The sequence below is a fragment of the Juglans regia genome, chromosome 4 (genome assembly GCF_001411555.2).
Source record: "Juglans regia cultivar Chandler chromosome 4, Walnut 2.0, whole genome shotgun sequence".
Taxonomy (NCBI): domain Eukaryota; kingdom Viridiplantae; phylum Streptophyta; class Magnoliopsida; order Fagales; family Juglandaceae; genus Juglans; species Juglans regia.
In genome coordinates this window covers 11,614,652-11,633,445 of record NC_049904.1, presented here as the reverse complement: position 1 = coordinate 11,633,445, position 18,794 = coordinate 11,614,652, and the positions used below count along the sequence as shown (strand labels likewise).

General features: G+C 37.2%; 1 protein-coding gene across 2 annotated transcripts; it reads left to right on the top strand.

Annotated features, from left to right (window-relative positions):
- The first annotated feature begins 2,012 nt into the window (after positions 1-2,012).
- LOC108997934 (probable glycosyltransferase At5g03795) lies at positions 2,013-15,659 on the top strand. 2 transcript variants are annotated; one of them, XM_018974319.2, is made up of 5 exons: positions 2,013-2,184; positions 2,452-2,704; positions 2,837-2,921; positions 8,266-8,833; positions 14,926-15,659. In XM_018974319.2, exons 2-5 carry the CDS (start codon positions 2,537-2,539, stop codon positions 15,404-15,406), a joined length of 1,302 nt encoding a protein of 433 aa, XP_018829864.1. In that variant the 5' UTR covers positions 2,013-2,184; positions 2,452-2,536; the 3' UTR covers positions 15,407-15,659. The 2 variants fall into 2 exon arrangements, with proteins under 2 accessions (XP_018829864.1, XP_035545482.1); XM_035689589.1 differs by lacking the exon at positions 2,013-2,184 and adding an exon at positions 2,215-2,359.
- Positions 15,660-18,794: the final 3,135 nt, after the last annotated feature.

The following is an 18,794-nucleotide window of genomic DNA, read 5'->3' as shown; positions in this document are numbered from 1 at the left end:
ATAGAGTTTCTACGATCTTGTAGAAATTTGATCTTTGATGTTTCAATCTTGAAGGATCTTTTGATCTAATATTCTTATAATATAAAAGTAAAAAAATATTCATGATTTTTCACTTTGGTCAATTTTTTTAAACTCGCCTATTTATAATGTATGCATGAGTTATTATTGTTATTTCATCAAATATTTAGGGTAAAAGATCATTAAAATATGAGAAAAAGCTAAGCCCATCAAGATCCATTCTGATATTGGCCAAACAGGTTTGGAGGATCTTTAATACTCCCACATCATTAGCATCAAAAATTCTCAAGGCTATTTACTTCCCAAATAGCTCTATTTTGCAGGCCAAAGCAGTTTCAGATCTTCTTATACATGGAAAAGTATTAGTTCAGCAATCCACATTATTAAAGAGGGCATGATTTGGAGAATTGCCAATGGAGAAGATGTTAAAATTTGGCAAGATAAGTGGATTCCAACTAACAATTCTAGCAAAGTGGTGTCTCCTGTGAAAACTTTGTATTCAAATGCCAAAGTAGCAGAACTTATTGATCCTAATACTTGATGGTGGAGAATACAGTTGCTTAAAGATATTTTCTGGGAAGAAGATAGGTAACAGATTATCAAGATACCTGTAGCACAGACCACTCTTTCAAGGGACAATACAGTATGGAAGTACACAAGTAATGGGTGTTTTACTGTCAAGAGTGCTTATCAATTGTGTAAGCAAAGGCAAGATCAGGAGAAAGGGAAGTCTTCAACAACAGGGAAAAATAAAGATTTATGGAAGCACATATGGCAAATGGAAACCAGAAATGTTGTTAAAGTGTTCATTTGGTGTGCTTGTAATAATGCTTTACCAACAAAGCAAAATTTATACAAGAGGAAGATTGTAGATGAACCCTTTTGTCCAATCTGTTACCAAACAAAAGAAACTCCAGTGCATGTTTTGTGGACTTGTTCATCTGCACAGGATGCATGGATGGTTGGAAGCAGGAAAATGCAAAAAGCTGCAATCACTCATGATGACTTTAGGGATATCTTTATGCATATGCTACAAAGAATAGGTAAAGAGGAAATATGTGTGTTTGCAGAAATGGCTAGAATGTTGTGGACAAGAAGAAACAAAATGATGTTTGAAGACTATTTTGTAGCCCCTTCCATTCTGATGTAAAAAGAAAAACAGGTGTGCACTGAGTTTCAACTAATGCATAACAAACAGAGCACCTTGTGAAATAATGGAAATTTGGATAAGATACATGATGATCTATGGCTGCCTCTTGAGATAGATTGGATCAAGATAAATTGGGATATTGCAATAAGGGAAAGAAGCCAAAGAATTGGAGTTGGGATTGCTATTAGAGATTCTGAGGGAGATCTACTGGTTTCATGCATGCAACCACTAAGTTTCTGCACACAAGCTACTATGGCAGAGGCAAGAGGTTTAATATCAGCTGTGAAGCTTTGCAAAGAACTTGGTTTACAGAAAGTTGTATTTGAAGGAGATTCACTTCAAGTTGTTAATGCAGTAAGGCATCATCAACAAGACAATGGTTTGCTACAATGCCTAGTGCAAGATGTTCACTCTGTATTGACAGATATAAGATGAGAGATTAGACATGTAAGAAGGAAGGCCAACCAAGTTGCTCATCAGCTAGCCTAGCAAGTAATCCACCAAAGTTTTGAGGTTATAGATACTAAGTTTGTCAACCCTTTTGTCCGTGAATTAGTGATGGCTGATAAAAGTAGATCTGATTTTTGTCCAAGTTTAGTAGATGTAGAACAACCTTCTGTAAATGGTGAAGGTGTTGTAATGTTTGATCATGTCATGAACAATGTAATACAATGCCACAATGATGGCTTTTGAATGAAGGTTGAGGTTTTCAAAAAAAAAAAAAAATCCATTGCGATATATATTTTTTTTCATTTGGTAATTAATAAAGTAATTTTTTTAATAATATTATGATTTTTTTTAAAATACTTAAAGATATAAATAAATAAATAAACCAAATCGCCTTGTCGGAAGACGCATTCTCGGGCCGGTGGGTTAGTACGGCTCCTAATTACAGCCCTGGACTAGAAACAGTACAACTACATTTGTTGTCGTAGTTGGGACTTGATACAGTTCTGATGTACCAAAGTCAAAACAAAGAAAGAGACGCGCGAGGCGACGCAACCATCGGATTTCAGGTTTCTCCCAACCCTTTTCAAATTTATCTCTCATCAATTCCAAATGATCGTAATCACTTTCTTGTATCTACTTCTGCTTCTTGAACCTACTTCTTCTGTTCCTTCATCCCTGTCGACTCGTTATTTTGTTTTCCTAACGTATTCTGGGTAACCAAACATGACGTAGTTAAGAGGAGTTGCGTGATTTTACTTGATCGTTGAATTTAATTTGTTGTTCTAATCGGCTTTGACTTTGATACCCGTTTCTGACTTTTCTTCAAAATGCAGAGGTTGTTTTGAATTTGATTTCCGATTGGGAATTGGAACCGGATGTAAGGTTTTTGGAATGCGCTTCCGTGTTTGATGAGGATAGATGGTTATCAGATCTAAGATGAAATGGGTTTTTCTTTCCTTCCTCATCTTGTCTTTGTTATCCCTGCTGGCCCAGCTTTCTGTCACAAGGTTTTCGACTGCTGATTTAGTGCAGTACAGTGCAATGGCTGGGTTGAGTGCCGACTTTGCTAATGTGTCAGGATCACATGTATGCTTTTATGATTTTCTTTATGTTAGTGTCTTACTGGTCCTCATTTATATGTATGTGTGTTCTTTTGGGTATTAATAAAGGTATTGATGTGTTGTTTTAATTATGATTGTTTTGGTTGCAATGTTACAGTTCAGCCAGAATAAGAAGATATGGGGCGTTGAGAAGACATTAGAGTCTTTACAGCCTTATGCAAATCCCAGAAGCAGATATTCGGGTAATAATTATGCTCAAGCACCCTATTATAAGTAATGTTCTCTACTTTCAACAAGTATGTAGAGCACGTCATCCACATTATTTAAATGATATGATTTGATTTGTTATATTCAAATTTTAAGATTTCTTTTCCAGATCAAATTATGTCATGTAAGCACTTTACTAGAGACATTGGTTGGGTGGCGATTGGTGGTTTAGTTGGCATTGACATGCCTTGGTTTCAAGAGACAAGGGTTGGGTTAATCCTAGTCTTCAAGACTTGTCTAAGAGTGATGCAAAACAAGTGCAAAAGACAATAATTTCAGATTTAAAAAAAAAAAAAATATTAAGAAAAAGGTTTCAAAAAAATTATGCAAATTCATGATGCTTGAGTTACTATTCATGAGTGAGATGAATAGTGATCTTAACTCAAGTTAAAAACTTAACCAAGGTTGAATTGGGAACCCTAGGGGCGTGTGCTTGGGGCTTGGGTCAAATGGAAACAAATAGTATGGTGTATGTGGGTCCCATTTGGAAGAATGAAATAAAATACAAAGGTTGGGCTTCATGGGTTGAGCTTTTATTGGGCCATATGAACAAGCCTTGGTTGTGGGCCTAGGAGTGGACTTATCCATGGGTCTTACGTCCAAATTTATTAGGCCTATCCTTGGCCTCAATGGTCCACTAAGTGGGTCTCAATCTTTGGATATTTCCTCAATTGGGCCAAAGTCTTGAATCTCACTAAGTTGAGCCCAATAGTCTAATATCTACTAAGTTGGACCTAATGTCTCGTGTCCTTTATAAAAGGCCTAGTCTTATATCATCCAAGTTGGGCCTAACGCTTTTAATGTCTATTCTTAGCCCATCTCATCTTAGGTCCCATTTGGATAGTGAGATGAGATGAGATAGTTTTAGATGAAAGTTGAATGTTGAATAAAATATTGTTAGAATATTATTTTTTAATATTATTATTGTTTTGGAATTTGAAAAAATTGAATTGTTTATTATATTTTGTGTGAGAATTTGGAAAAGTTGTAATGATGAGATGAGATAAGATGAAACTGTTTCTGTATCCAAACGGGTGTAATGTGCCTGCTAGCAAGAACACTACAACCACCACAATGAAATGCACAGAATCCACGCAAGAGAAATCCACTCCCGAAAACCGAATTATTCTCAAACGCAAGATTCCATTTGTGAATCTTGACAGGGAATTTTCGAGGAATTCTCAACCTCCAAATTGTACTAAAATCCCAATGATCAAACAATGGCTTTTACACATGAGCTGCACTGCTTTTATACACACAGAGCATGAAGATGGTCTTAAAACGACCATGACTGAAACTTAAAACGCACATTACAACCTTTAAAAGCAAAACTCACCGTTTCACTTAAGGCTCAAAACACAACTAGGCAAACAAAACGACACTATACCAATTAATACAAAGTGTACCGTTTCACTTAAGCAACGAACTTCCCCTTTTTATTCTAAAAGTAGTTACAGCCGTTACTCATCAACCCCTTCAGTTAAAACCATTGCTTCCATTCCCAGCTGCTACCTTTCCACCTCCCTCAAGCAACAAACAAGCCTTCACATTATAACCTTCCCTCCTCTTCAAGGACCAGCCCCCAAGCACCCGTGACAATCTCCTCCTCTTCAAGGCCTTGCCCCCAAGGCACCCGTGACCCTCACAATATAGTGCCTATAAAATGAGGATAGACAGACCTTAACTTGTATAACAATTCCCAAGACTTATCCTCCATATCTGCTCCCACCCATTTAATCAAGACCTTAGTAACAGTATGGCCCCCTACTTTCTTCATTCTCCTTTCCAGAACTTGCTCAGGCTCAGGCTGAACAGCACCCTCTCCATTAACTGGAGGCAATGTGGGCAAAGGGGAAATCTAGTCCCCTAGTTTCTTCTTAAGACAAGAAACGTGGAAAACTGGATGAATTTTTTATGTAGAAGGCAATCTCAACTTGTAAGCAACTGTCCCAATTTTCTGAATGACTTGAAAGGGACCATAATATCGAGGATCAAGCTTCATATTATGTCTCATGGCTACTGATTTTTGTCTATAAGGTTGAAGTTTGAGAAAAACCCACTCACCCTCCACAAAAGATCTCTCTGATCTCCCCTTGTCAGCATACAACTTCATTCTACTCTGAGCTTTCCTTAAGTTCTCTCTCAACAAGGATAATACTTGCTCACGATTCCTCAAGTGCTGATCTACTGCTTCATTAGCAGTGGTGCCTGCTACATAACACAGCAATCTTGATGGAGGCATCCCATACAAGGCTTGAAATGGAGAAATACCTGTAGAGGTATGCACAGATGTATTGTAATGCCACTCAGCCATAGGAAGCCAAGTACTCCAACTCTTGGGCTTAGAACCACTATAAGCTCTTAAGTAAGCTTCAACAGCCTTATTCAAAGCCTCAGCTTGACCATCAGATTGAGGATGGTAAGCTGAGCTCATAGTCAAGGTTGTGCCATGCATCTTGAAGAGTTCTTGCCAAAATAAACTTGTGAACACCACATCACAATCTGAGACAATTGTTTTAGGTAAGCCATGAAGCTTGAAAACTCCAGAGAAAAAAATCTCTGCCACCTTAGCTGCAGTATATGGATGAGACAAAGGAAAGAAATGACCAAACGTGGTCAATCTATCAACCACTGTAAGAATAACAGTGCTTCCATTAGAACTTGGTTTCTCAGTGTTTTGACAATGTTTACTTGGTGGAGTAGAGGAGAGGCCATGGTCATGATGTTGCGGCTTGGTCTTCAACCGGCTGGGTAATGGCAGTTCTCAAGTGCAACAACCAAGTGAGTGGCTTGGTTTGCTCTGCTTTGAGGAGGAAAAATAGGGGCTTTCATGGCTAACTTCAGGTTGCCTCACAATGCATTTCAGCTGGCTCACGGTGTTGTGGAGGAGGCAGTGTGGTGTAGGCGACGGTAGAGTGGTGCAAGTGAGTTTACCATGACCATGAAGGAGAGAGGCTGAGAGGTGATTCACGGTGCAGGAACCTGGGCTGGCTGAGTGGCTGGTTTCTGACGTGCTGTGGAGACCTGGGGTGGCATCCGATGGTGCCAGAGGCGGAGCAGCTCATACGTGAAGCTCCCACCGCGATGCAACTTAGACGTGGTAGTTGCGGCTTTCAGTAGTGGCGGTTGGCAGTTTTGTGCAACGGGAAAGAACATGGGAGATGTTTCAGGCTGTTTCTAGTGGTTGCAGTGGCGTCTAGCGTCCCTTGGAGGTGGCTGGAGGAGCGGCTTGGAAGAGAGAATTGTGCTGTTGTTCGCTACTTTCTGTTGCTCTAGTTTCAGTTGTTCGACTGGATTGGCTATGAGTTTGAGAAACCAGAGGAGGATAGGGAGCTACAGTGAGGAGAGGAGGTGAGAGGGGGCTGCTATCAAAATGAAAGCCCAAGATTTGTGATGGAGGAGGTTACATGCATGAGGGGCTTATACGGGATCTAGAGTTTTTCTTCGGCATTGTATTGGCTTAACAAATGGGTTGGGCCACTTTAAATGATCCAAATAATCTCTTGGGTTTGCCCATATTTTCATGGGTCAAGTATCAAATAAATTCCAATGGGTCTGGTCTTGAGTCCAAACTAACTCCAACTCGTCCAATAAATATTTTTGGGCTTTTAAAATAAATTCTTGGGCCCAATACCAATTAAATAGGGCCCACTTGGTCCATAAGTATTAAGTGGGCTTTAATCCAATTATTGGGCCCAATAAAACCATTAACCCATCATAATAGAATTTGTTCTTGTGGCCTGTTCAAAGTTATCCAAAAAATCTCATTGAGCTTCCCAAAAAAATTGCCCATTAATACTATCCAAAATCATCCACTAAACCTTAACGAGCCCTCATAAACAAACTTTTGGGCTTATGGGCCTATTAAAATTCATAGCCATCCAAAATAAATTCTCTTGTGGGCTTATCCAAAATAGCCCATTAAACCTAATTTAGTCCCAGTAAAATTATTTATATTCCAACCTTAGAAATATTGAACCGTGCAGTCACAGAATGTAATAAAAAATTTAGATAATAGCATGACATAATGAAAGAACAAAACTATCCTATGTGTGAGATATTTTTGACTGGACTAGGTATTATCATCTTCAATTTGTTCGCCTGCTCACCAACACCCTCATGACCTAGGAATAATAAAATAATGAATAGGTCCATAGCATATGCAACAATAAATAAACAAAGATATTAAGCATGCAAGTACCAATCTGCCTTTCACTTGCTTTATGTCCAATCCACTCTTATGTGTGAGGCTCTGCACTGCTTTCACAGCCTGTGGCCACAAGGGCAGTCGCTAGATTGCTAGCGAATAATCTTATCTGTGGTGGACCACACACCTCCTCATGATTCCATGTGGCTTGCACAGCCAGCTCTCTTTGCATTGGTACCATGCATCTCTTATGGCCATCAGATTAATGTTTGAGTCATTTGTTCATATATCATGGTTTTTATCTTTTTTTTTTTTTTTTAAATAAGCTTTTGATGACGAGTATTAACATGTGAACATGTGAAGTGACATGAGTTTCCTAAAATTCATATCAAACATTTGCATGGTTTTTCGAGGCATAATAAATATTACATGCATCATGCCATAGCGTTCACAATTCATTTACATCATATAACGCCATTCACAACTCACTCGAGTTTGGTCCACTCAAGTGTGCCATCATTTATCAAGTGGTGTCCCTATTTTAGACATGACTTCACTTGTATGGCCACTGTACTGGAGTTGGATTCCTTGTGATCATCAACACACACACACGGGGTATAATTGTGTGGAGGCTACCCAAGACTTTAAATGAAATATTTTTTGAGTGAACAATGTTTTGATTGTGTTTTTATGGTTTTAAAAACAGTAAAGTATATTTTGAAAACTCTTTTTTAGTGTATGACGTACTAGATTCACTTGTGCCTTTATGTTTTTACTATTCTATATGGTATTGGAGCTAATTCTACAGGTCATGGACTTTAGGATTGGAGTCTTTACATAAAGGATGCTTTTCAACTTGGAGTCTTTACTATTCTAGATGAGTTTCTTTTTATTGGCTGAATCAACATGTTACCCTGTTTAAGTTTATTAATGAAGGTTGCATAGGTTTTTGGTTGATAGAATATTTTGAATTTTGTGCTATGTTATGATCAATATATAGCATTGTATCCCTAGTGGGAAAAGGGTGTTACAGTTCAGTTGACTATGTGAAGTGCAAACAGATTTTGTGGGTTCAGTGTGGGGTGGTTGGAGAAACTTTGATTAGTGTATGAGCTTTTATTTCTTGAACCAAAAATTCTTGAAATTTGTTTTTGTTTTTGTTTTTTTTTCAGGAAACCATGCGACTAACAACGAGGTGTTCTTTGATAGAGATGTCTTCCAGGAAGACTACAAGGAAATGAATAGGAGCTTTAAGATATATGTTTATCCTCACAAGCGAAATGATCCTTTTGCAAACGTGCTGTTGCCGGTGGATTCTGTACCCAGTGGCAATTATGCAAGTGAAAGTTACTTTAAAAAGGTGCTTTTGAAAAGCCATTTCATCACGAATGATTCAACCAAGGCAGATCTTTTCTTTCTGCCTTTCTCAATTGCAAGGCTGCGACATGACCCCAGAGTTGGTGTTGGAGGTATCCAAGATTTTGTAAGAGACTACATCTTCAATATTAGTCGGAAGTACCCATATTGGAATCGGACAGGTGGAGCAGATCATTTTTATGTTGCTTGTCATTCTATAGGACGATCAGCAATGGATAAAGCAAATGAAGTGAAATTCAATTCCATTCAAGTTGTGTGTTCTTCAAGCTATTATCAATCTGGGTATATTGCTCATAAAGATGCGTGCCTTCCCCAAATCTGGCCGAGACAAGGAGACCCTCCCAATCTTGCTTCATCTAAGAGGTATGTTCATTTATTTATTTAGTTAAACTTCTGTTTCTCAATTTTTATCTATTTTTATAGTGGACATTATTTGAACTGGGAATATACTCTCATCCTCTATGTCATGGCTTAACTAAGGTTGTGGATAGTTTGCAATCTCAGTAGCCTTGTTTTTGGTACCTTTTTTTGCTTGTGTTGACTTTATAATTTTATTTTTAATTTAAAAGTCATTTGGGTAGATGAGAGTGTTTGCATCATTAGAGTTTCCTTCAAGAGAGAGAGGGAGAGAGATAGCTGCATTTGTCTGCTTAGGAATATCATTCTCATCTGTAAAGGTTGTCAGTTGCATTTTGCCAGATCGCTGTCCCCTGTCAAGGGCTGTTGTAATTTTCTCAGTTGATACTGTCCATGTAAACTTGTAATACCCCCCGATTTTTAGTTATGTGGGATAGAAGGGTAGTGTAGAAAGTTGAGGATTATCTTGGGAATTATGTAGTGGCATGTTCTTTTAAGAATGTAGAAGACGGCTTTATGTAGGCCTTTGCTGGAATTTACGGGTCAAATCGGGACAATGAAAGATGCTTTTTGTGGAAAGAGATTGCAGGCCTGTATCGTTGGTGGGATATGCCCTGGTGTATCCAAGGGGGTTTCAATACTACCTGATTCCCAAGCAGTAGATCGGGAGAGACTTGTATTTGCCCAACTATGGTGGAGTTTCTGGATTTTATATCCAAGTTGGACCTCATAGATATTCCTTTTGTGGGTGGAACATTCACATGGCCCAATAATCATGTTGGGTCTAGATTGGACAGATTTTTACTCTCTAGCTTGGAAAATGCATTATCCGGAACTATGCCAAAGAAGACTACCTCAGTATGTTCAGACTCTTCCTGTAGGTTAGGAGTGTTACATACTTTCTTAATTGTGCCCAGTAAAGAGAACCAACTTGATAAAAAAAAGTATCTCATTCATTAAAAGATAAACTGGAAAATATACATAAAAATTGCCTTGAATAATAATTAAATCAAAATTGTCTAATAGCAAGAGAATTTAAAATTGTTCTTTATGTGTAAAACCACTTATTAACTAAGTTTAAAAATCCCTTGAAACATGATCTATGCCTGGCTGTAAGGTTATCAGCACCATCTTCTTACCTGGATAATTTAAAAACATAAAAACAAACAAATAAAGAAACAACCCAAATGAGTCGAATACTCGATAACTAGTGCATCATACAGTAAACATAATAAACACAGGGTTTCCTTGAAAAATGTGCATACTTAATACTCATACTAACATAAACATGTAACATGTAATATGCATAACTCATAAAACTTGTCTTTCCCTTGCTTTAATCATATCATTATCTTTATGGCCAACCCACATTAACCCCCCATGTGCAAGGTTGTGTACTGATTCCACTGCTTGCAGTGTGATGGGCCTTCCATTGGGGCGTTACATGCAGCCATAAGGGGAACCGCTTAACTAATCAGTAACATAGCTAGGGTGGACCATGCTTAGGTCTGTAGCTTGTACGCCCACCGATAACTACATTGGTACCATGCATCCCTTATGGACATTCCTAAAACTTTTTGTCTTTTATCTTTCTTATCATGATGCATGTAACTCTTAATAATATCATTAGTGAAAACATATCATGATGCATGTAACATATTATAATATGACATTCAAAAGTCACTTTCATCATACCTTGGTACATAAAAAAGGAGTTTTCAATAAAGGGTCATACATACAGAATACTTTAAATAAACATTGTTTACCATACATCTAAGGGTATGATCATGCTACTTACCTTTTTGCTTCTAGCAATAACAAGCGCATCAATAATCACCTACTGTAAGTTGCTGAAAAAGGGTTAGAATTGATAGGGTGAGGCTGGTTTTTCAATATCCTGAAATTGCAGCAACTTTCCCAGGGTTTTCTTTGAAAAATAAGCAAGAACCTCAAGAAACAAGGCTGGCATCTTCCTTGGTATTTGCAGTAGTTATCTAGGGTCAGGGATTGGTTTTCTTGAAGAACCACGCGGGATTGCTATAAAAACTTTCTAGACTCACAGTAGGCTTTGTTTTTCTGGTTTTCAGGCCATACAGTGCATTTAATGAGACCTGGAAAACCTAATAATAGGGCTGTACGAATTTAACTCTATTTTTTTTTTAAAAGGTTTTATGAATCCTAACGGCTAGGGGTTATAGGGAAAATATGTTTCTAATCCTTGGATTTATTTAAGAGTCATAAATGGGGCTGAATTATACTTCTCCGAATCTGGAACAGCTCTAATGCTATCTCAAATAGTCCTAGCAGGCTGTAACAGAATTCTAAAACAACCTGTTTTTTATAAGTTCTTTTTTTGATCAGTAAATAAAGTTTTATTGATTGTAAGAATAGCCAAAAGCCGAAGTACACGGGTCATATACAAGAGCAATGCGTCGGAGTGATGTTCTAGTGATACAAAAAATTCATGAATGGTCATGCCATTAAAATCAATTATAATCGACCATTGGAACAATGTGTTAAAAAACAAAGTTCTAAGTTCATCCAATGACCGCTCACGATCTTCGAAGTTTTGCTCATTCCTCTCCCTCTAAAGACACCACCATAGACAGATTGGAACCATCTTCCAAATAGTGGCAATCTGAGAAGTGCCTTGAAGACTCTTCACGAAGCTAAGAGGTCAATCACCCTTCTTGGCATGGCCCAAGCTACACCCACCCTAGCCAAAAAGTCATTCCACAAAGTTGTGGCAATTTCGCAATGTATTAGTAGATGATCGATGGATTCTCCACTCTTTTTACACATACAATACCAATCCAATACTATGATACGGCATTTCCCAAAGAAGTTGTCCATACAAAAGATGATGCCTTTAAGGGGCCTTTGTCTTCCAAGTGTTTATCCACAAAAATGGATTTGCATTATGCTTAGAGATGGATTGGTTGAAGGAGCGTACTGTGAACTTCCCCTTAGAGATAAGTTCTTCTAAAACTATCGTAGTATGGATAACCTTCATCTAGAGGGTTTCTTGGCACCAAATCTAGTTCTAACTTATCCAAAAATTGTTGGTTTCCAATTCTCACAAATTTAACAGCCAACAAATCAAATGCGCTCTGGCTAGAAAATACATCCATATATGTCTAATGGGCTAGGCATCGTATTGGGCCGAACCTACTCCATTTTTAATATAGGTCCATAATTTCAATCCAATCCTGTCTCCTCAATACTAGATCCTCAAATAATAGGTTCGGATTAATAGTTCATAATTATCCTAGCCTTAACAAAATTGAGCCTGTGGTCCAAACTTATTAAATCTTTATCAAAGCCTATAAAGTTTGGGTCTGGATGTTACAGGGGGCATTGAAGGGGTTGAAGATATATTAAATTTGAGAATATGTGGCTGAAAGCAAAAGGCTGTGTGGTCGACAGTGGTGGTCCTCCTATTAGGTCCTTGGCACCCCAAGTTTTATCCTTGCAGGTGAATTGAAGGCTTTAAATAGAGACTTGAAGATATGGAAGGAGCAAGAGGTATTCGGGGCAACCCTCAAATTGCATCCATATGGAAAATGATACCTATATGTCTATGGTGGTGCATTTGGAGGGAGAGGAATACAAGAAATTTTGAAGATCAAGAGCGATCGATGAAAGAGCTTAGAAATTTGTTTTTCAATACCTTGCTTCATTGGTCGATTGTAATTGATTTTCATGGCATGTCTTTTCATGAATTCTTTGTATCTCTAAACTAGCAGGCACATGCGTTGCTCTTGTATATGTCCTGTATACTTGGGCTTTTTACCTCCTTTTGATCAATAAAATTTTGTTTACCAATAAAAAAAAAAAAGTATTTGGTAACTTGGATAGCCAAAAGAAGTCCTTTGGAGGAACTAGAAGGCTTAGATAGTGTGACAGAGTGTAGAGCTCTCTCTGATGCCAAGAAATTCATGGAAAGGCCAAGTTGTGTTGGAACTTGAGAGGGTGACTTTGATGGAGGAGACATCATGGTAACAATAGCTACAGGAGGGGGACAAGTGCACTAATTACGTCCACTGTATGGCTAATTCCCATTAAAGGAACAATGCTATTTGAGGTGCTTAACATTGATGGTCTTATCCCTTTATACTATTATTTGATTCAGGACCACATGGCCTAATTCTATGAACATATGCTTGTCGAAGATGTGGAGTGGAGGCCAAAGCTTGACAGTTTAGCATTCAAGACGATTGATCACCAAAAAGCGGTATGGTTGGAGAGATTGTTTGAAGAAAACGAAGTTCATGAAGTGGTGCATCAGGCCCGAATGGCTTCACTAGGGCTTTTTTCCAATCCAGTTGGGATGTGTTAGAGCAAGATATTATGAAGGTGTTCCAGGTGATCCAATTGGGAAGTTTGAGAAAAGTCTTAGTTGCACCTTTATGGTGCTTGTTCCCAAGGAAGTAGGGGCATTAGATATAAAGGATTACTGCCCTATCAGCCTTGTGACTGAGGTGTATAAAGTTGTATCAAAGTTCTTGCTAACTGTTTGAGTGAGATGTTGGAGAAGACTATTTCAAAACCTCAAAATGCATTTGGTAAAGGTAGACAAATTCTTGACTCAATGCTCATTGCCAACAAATGCTTGGACATTCATTCGAGATCTGGTGATCTAGGCATCATTTGCAAATTGGATATAGAAAACGACTATGACGTAAATTGGGGTTTTTTGCTACAATTATTAGGGAGGTGTGGATTTGGGAAACAATGGTGTTTGTTGGATCACATTGTGTCTCCATTGTTGGGTTCTCCGTTTTGGCGAACGACACTTCACTTAGCTTCTTTAATAGTTCCCGTAGGTTGAGATATGGTGACCTACTATCTATCTCCTTCACCATTTTTCATGGTCATGGAAGATTTAAGTAGAATCTCGTCTGCTAAGGTTAGAGATGGATTTAGATGGGCTTTTCAGTGGGGATACTCATATGGACATTCTTAACATTTCACATTTGTTCTTTGCAGATAATACACTAATATTTTGTGATGCAAATCAAAATCAAAAGCAAGAATCTCTTTCTCCCAAGTAATGTGGGATCACACTTACTCAATATAGGGTATCAAAATCTCCCTCTTAAGCTCTTCTTGTCCTCGTCAGGCCCTTCCATCATAGGTGGCACGGCTTAAGTCCCACATTTTGACTCTAATTCCATTTGTAGGGTCCCAAGGAAGCATTTGGGCCCATACTCCAAAAGAACAAGTCAATGGTACAATTGGAGCCCTTAGAATTATTATGAAGGGCAAAAACTCCTCTATCTTAAGCAATGTGGGATCTCATTCACCATCTAGACTCTTGAATGTGGGGTATCACAACTAGCTAGCTATAATAGAATGGTGTGACAAGGAGGTTAAGGCTTAAGGGGGGAGATTATAATGCTTTGTTAAGTATAGGACGAAAAAAAAAGGCTCCAATTATTACTTTGACTAGTCCTTTTGGAGTATGGGCTCTGATAGAGAAAAGGCTCTTATAAAAAAGGAAAGGCTCTTGAGGTCTGGGATTAAAGTTCCACTAGTAATTGTGTCAACCATGGAGAATGGTTTTCCTTGTTTTTGCCTATTTAGTACTATACCTTTAGGTGGAAGAGCTTAGTTTGAAACAGCAACAGTATAGACTGAGTGGTACTGCTAGAGAGGGAGAGAAGTGGGGTTCATCCTGAAGCAGTAGAGAGGGAGAGTATGGCACATGATGGGGCAAGCTGCTGTATATTTTTTGGCTTGGCATCATCTACTTAGAAACAGTAGCAAACTGGTGGATTTGAAACTGGAGCAGAGGCTCCTTGCGTTCATGATCATTCTAGTTATAGGAAAAAGTCTGACTTGGCCTGCCTTTTGTTATATTTCTGTGCAATTAGTTATGATCGATCCTTTTCACAGCTAGAGGAGTTAGAACCAGTTAAGAATTCTCCCAGTTCAGTAGATTAAACATATCTGCTAGTAGTATAGGATCAATCATCATCTACTTATTCATCAAGAATTTCCTTATTTGTCAAGGAGAAAAGAAAGCATATTATGATTTTCAGTGTTTTCTAAATCAATTGAAACACATCTTTCTGCCATCACAAATGAAATTACAGGAAGAAGCTTGCATTCTTTGCTGGAGAAATTAACTCCCCAGTCCGAGAAAAACTTATCCAAGTGTGGAGAAATGACACTGAGATCTTTGCCCACTTTGGCCGTCTCAAAACTCCTTATGCTGATGAGTTGCTTGGGAGCAAGTTCTGCCTCCATGTTAAAGGCTTTGAAGTAAATACAGCTCGCATTGCAGATTCACTATACTATGGTTGTGTTCCTGTCAGTATTGCCAATTACTATGATCTCCCATTTGGAGACATATTAAACTGGAAACGCTTCTCGATCGTTGTTGCAACCTTAGATATCCCATTGCTTAAAGAAATCCTGAAAGGGATTAGCTCTGAAGAATATTTGATGTTGCGAAGTAATGTGTTGAAGGTGCGCAAACATTTCCAGTGGCATTTTCCCGCGGTTGATTATGATGCATTTTACATGGTTATGTATGAGTTGTGGCTTCGACGGAGTTCTGTGAAAGTCTGTTAAGTTGTTTTGTTAATAGCAATCAATGACTACAGGTCATTCTCAAGTGATTTGTTGTATCACAATTGCATTAGCCTTTTGTATAAATTCCCATTAATTTGTACTGTGGCAACATAGTTGCGCATGCCATATCAATAAATACAGTAAATTTATTGATCGACCTCGACAAGAACCTTATTGTAAAGTCTGTGGATCATTAGCATTTATGGAAAATGAGTGTAAATTAAGGAAATTTTTTTTAATGTGATCGATAAAGTGTTTCTCCATCCTCTTCTAATTTCCTACTTCTGTATATTTTTTGCGTTTAAACTTCTGAATTAGTATATGAGTCAACCGGGTTTGGGTCATTCGGAATTTTGTTGACTCATCAAATTTGTGTTAATCAACCTTCTTTTTATTATTCTCTAGGAATTGAAGCAAGTATTTTAACGAATATACTTCATTTAAATCATTATTATTCGCGCCAAAGGCATGTGGTCTGATTGACATAACTCCAACCTTCAAAATGAAGGTTTGGAGTTTGAAACCCCCTCCTCCAACTCAAAAAATAAAAAAAAAATATTATTATTTATATTTTCACGAAATATTTTCTCATTTGCTTCATCACTCAGCATACATTACTACTATGGCGACATCCACAAGATTAAAAATATATTATAAATTTGAAAGCCAATAAAACTCTTACAAAAAACAAATCCAAAAAAGAAGTGGAGAATATATTAGTTTTTTCAGTTTTTGAATTCCTCATGATCGGTGGAGGGAGAATTGATCGAATTGGACTTTGGTTATCCTCTTGCACTAGTCAAAAGGATATTTACGATTTTTTAATATTATTATTGTTTGGAATTTGAGATAAGATGAAATGAGATAGTTTTAGATGAGTTAAATAAAATAATGTTAAAATATTATTTTTTAATATTATTATTGTTTTAGAATTTGAAAAAGTTGAATTGTTTATTATATTTTATATGAAAATTTAAGAAAATTATAATGATGAGATGGGTTGAGAGTATTTCTGTATCCAAACGGGGCCCTAGTTTTCACTTTTCAACAATGGTAATTTTATTAAACTCGCTTGATTATTAGGATGTATGCATGAGGTATTCTTATAATTTCATCAATATTTAGAGTAAAAGATCACGAAAGTGTTATTCATAAATTATTAAGATGTTTTGAAAAAGGTTTGTACTATGGGTATTGTAAGACTATCAAATAAAATTGTGTATTATGAAAATAGTGTATCAAATAAAAGGGACACTCGGATTAACTCACGAATCCTACGTATTGACTCGAAAATAATACGTTTATTAATCGAAGTCAACCGGGTTCATATCAAATTACTTGGATCCAATTAAACTCAACCCTAACTCTATTAGTTCATGTCAAAGATTTCTAGCTGGCTATTGTAGAACATGCATAGTAGCCAAACCACGTGCATTCAATAGTTCTCATGCATTTGTTTAACCCTATTTTGCTGATAATTTTGAAAATAAAGTATCATGTACCATCATTATACTCTCATCAAATATAGAAATCTTATGTTCGACATGCATCAAAATATTCTTATATAGGAAACTTCCACTCATCTAAGCAACCATAGTATATGGGAAAGTAAAATGCAATGACCGAACCATATTGGCCAAAGTAGCTGCTTTCATGATAAATTTCTTTTTCTCGAATGTTTCAAAGCCGGCTGCATAGGCATTCTACTTGCTTAACTATTGATCATGATGTATAATGTATATATGCTTTGGTAGAATATTTTGATAAATGAAGTGTAAAATTCATTAAAGATTAAGCTGACAGCTAAAATACAGCTATGGGGGCCAAACATCCTGCCCACATGGAATTGAAACCCCAACTGATCATTTCAATCAATTTACATCTTTTAAACTCTTGGCCATTGATAAAACTTATAATATATGAGTAGTCGAAAGTACTAGATTGTTGGCGATTCGTATATTCATTCATTAAGACACCAGGTTACTTGTGTTTGGATTAACAGAAAATAAGAGAAAATAAAGAAAAATTAAAGACTAATGACAACTTGAGGGTAATCTGAAAGAAGGATAAATAAAATAAAACTAAAGTACTAGACTGCAACTACTTTGTGAAAAACTACTTAAATTATGACTAATAAAAAAAATGGTGTGGCCCAATTAACAATATAAGTCTAACAATAGAAAATGACATAAACCTCAAGGGGTTGGCCCAAGTGGTTAAAGCCTTGGTTTTGGAGTATCACTCTCTTCAAGGTCCAAAGTTCAACACTTCATAGGTGCAAACAATCATTTGGAGCTACACCTCTTGTTAAAAAGCTATCAATTTAACCGGTTTCGTATAGGGAAACTTCTGAGAGTACGGTACACGGGACCGAGGTTTATTTTGCAAGGATGAGTCCAAAAGGCTCTGACTTGGAGAGATTTCCCGACATTAAAAAAATAAATAAGAAACTATAGAAGATGGCATAAAGTGAAGATAACATAGTAGCAATTATCTCTCTTTGTCACCCAACTATCTGTAGCTACATGCACAGTTCTTAAAATTTCCATTGAGAGCTTCAGCACCTCCGACCCCAAGCTAAAGTTGCCTGGCCTTATCATTGTAGTTGCGTTAATCTCTCTCTTCGAACTTCAGATTGTTATCTCTAGCATTGTCAACAAAAATTCTTAGCCAAATCGATTCCATGCAGCCTCGTCTCCCACTTCAAATTTTCTTTTCATAATCGAGTCCAACTTCTTGTGGCATCTAAAAAAGTGTTTTTCCTTAGCTTGAGGCATGTGTGTTCAAATAACGGTAGATAAAGGCATATCTTCCGTCATGAGTTAAAGCCACGTTTATCTTTGTTTTAGATCTCATTTTTTATCTCCACTGGTCTTGGCCTTAGACTATTGGATGACATACTTTTTTATGGACCTTCTCTAACGTATGCAAATGTGAAGTATCTTAGCTTCACATCGTCTTCGCCATCGGAGCTTCTTTCTCAATCCTTGAGCCCCATTTGCTCTGCATATGTAATATAATATGTAACAACCGTATCCATAGGATTAAGAATATAGTAATGCTACATACAGTCGTGAAGTGCGCAAATGCCGAGCACTATTAAAAAATTAATTTTTTTATGTGAGTTCCGTATTTATTCATTTTTTCCAAATTTTTTTATGTGAGTTCCGTATTTATTCATTTTTTCCAAAGTGATTGTATGGCGCTTGCATACTCACAATTACAGCTATCATCTCTCTTAAGGAAAATAACGTTAAGTTTGAAAAGTAGATGGATCGAAATGCTACTTGCCTTTAAAAATCTCTCCAACATCTTTTACAAAGCACTATGCAAATCAAATGAAAGTTTGCAAAAGCATTTATCAAAATTTCTCAAAATCTAGTACTAT

Bases quoted from the DNA above. Each gene is read 5' to 3' on its own strand.
- LOC108997934 (XM_018974319.2), top strand. From the start codon at position 2,537: ATGGTTATCAGATCTAAGATGAAATGGGTTTTTCTTTCCTTCCTCATC. The intron at 2,705-2,836 runs GTATGCTTTTAT...GCAATGTTACAG, and splicing joins CTAATGTGTCAGGATCACAT to TTCAGCCAGAATAAGAAGAT. The intron at 8,834-14,925 runs GTATGTTCATTT...ATGAAATTACAG, and splicing joins AATCTTGCTTCATCTAAGAG to GAAGAAGCTTGCATTCTTTG.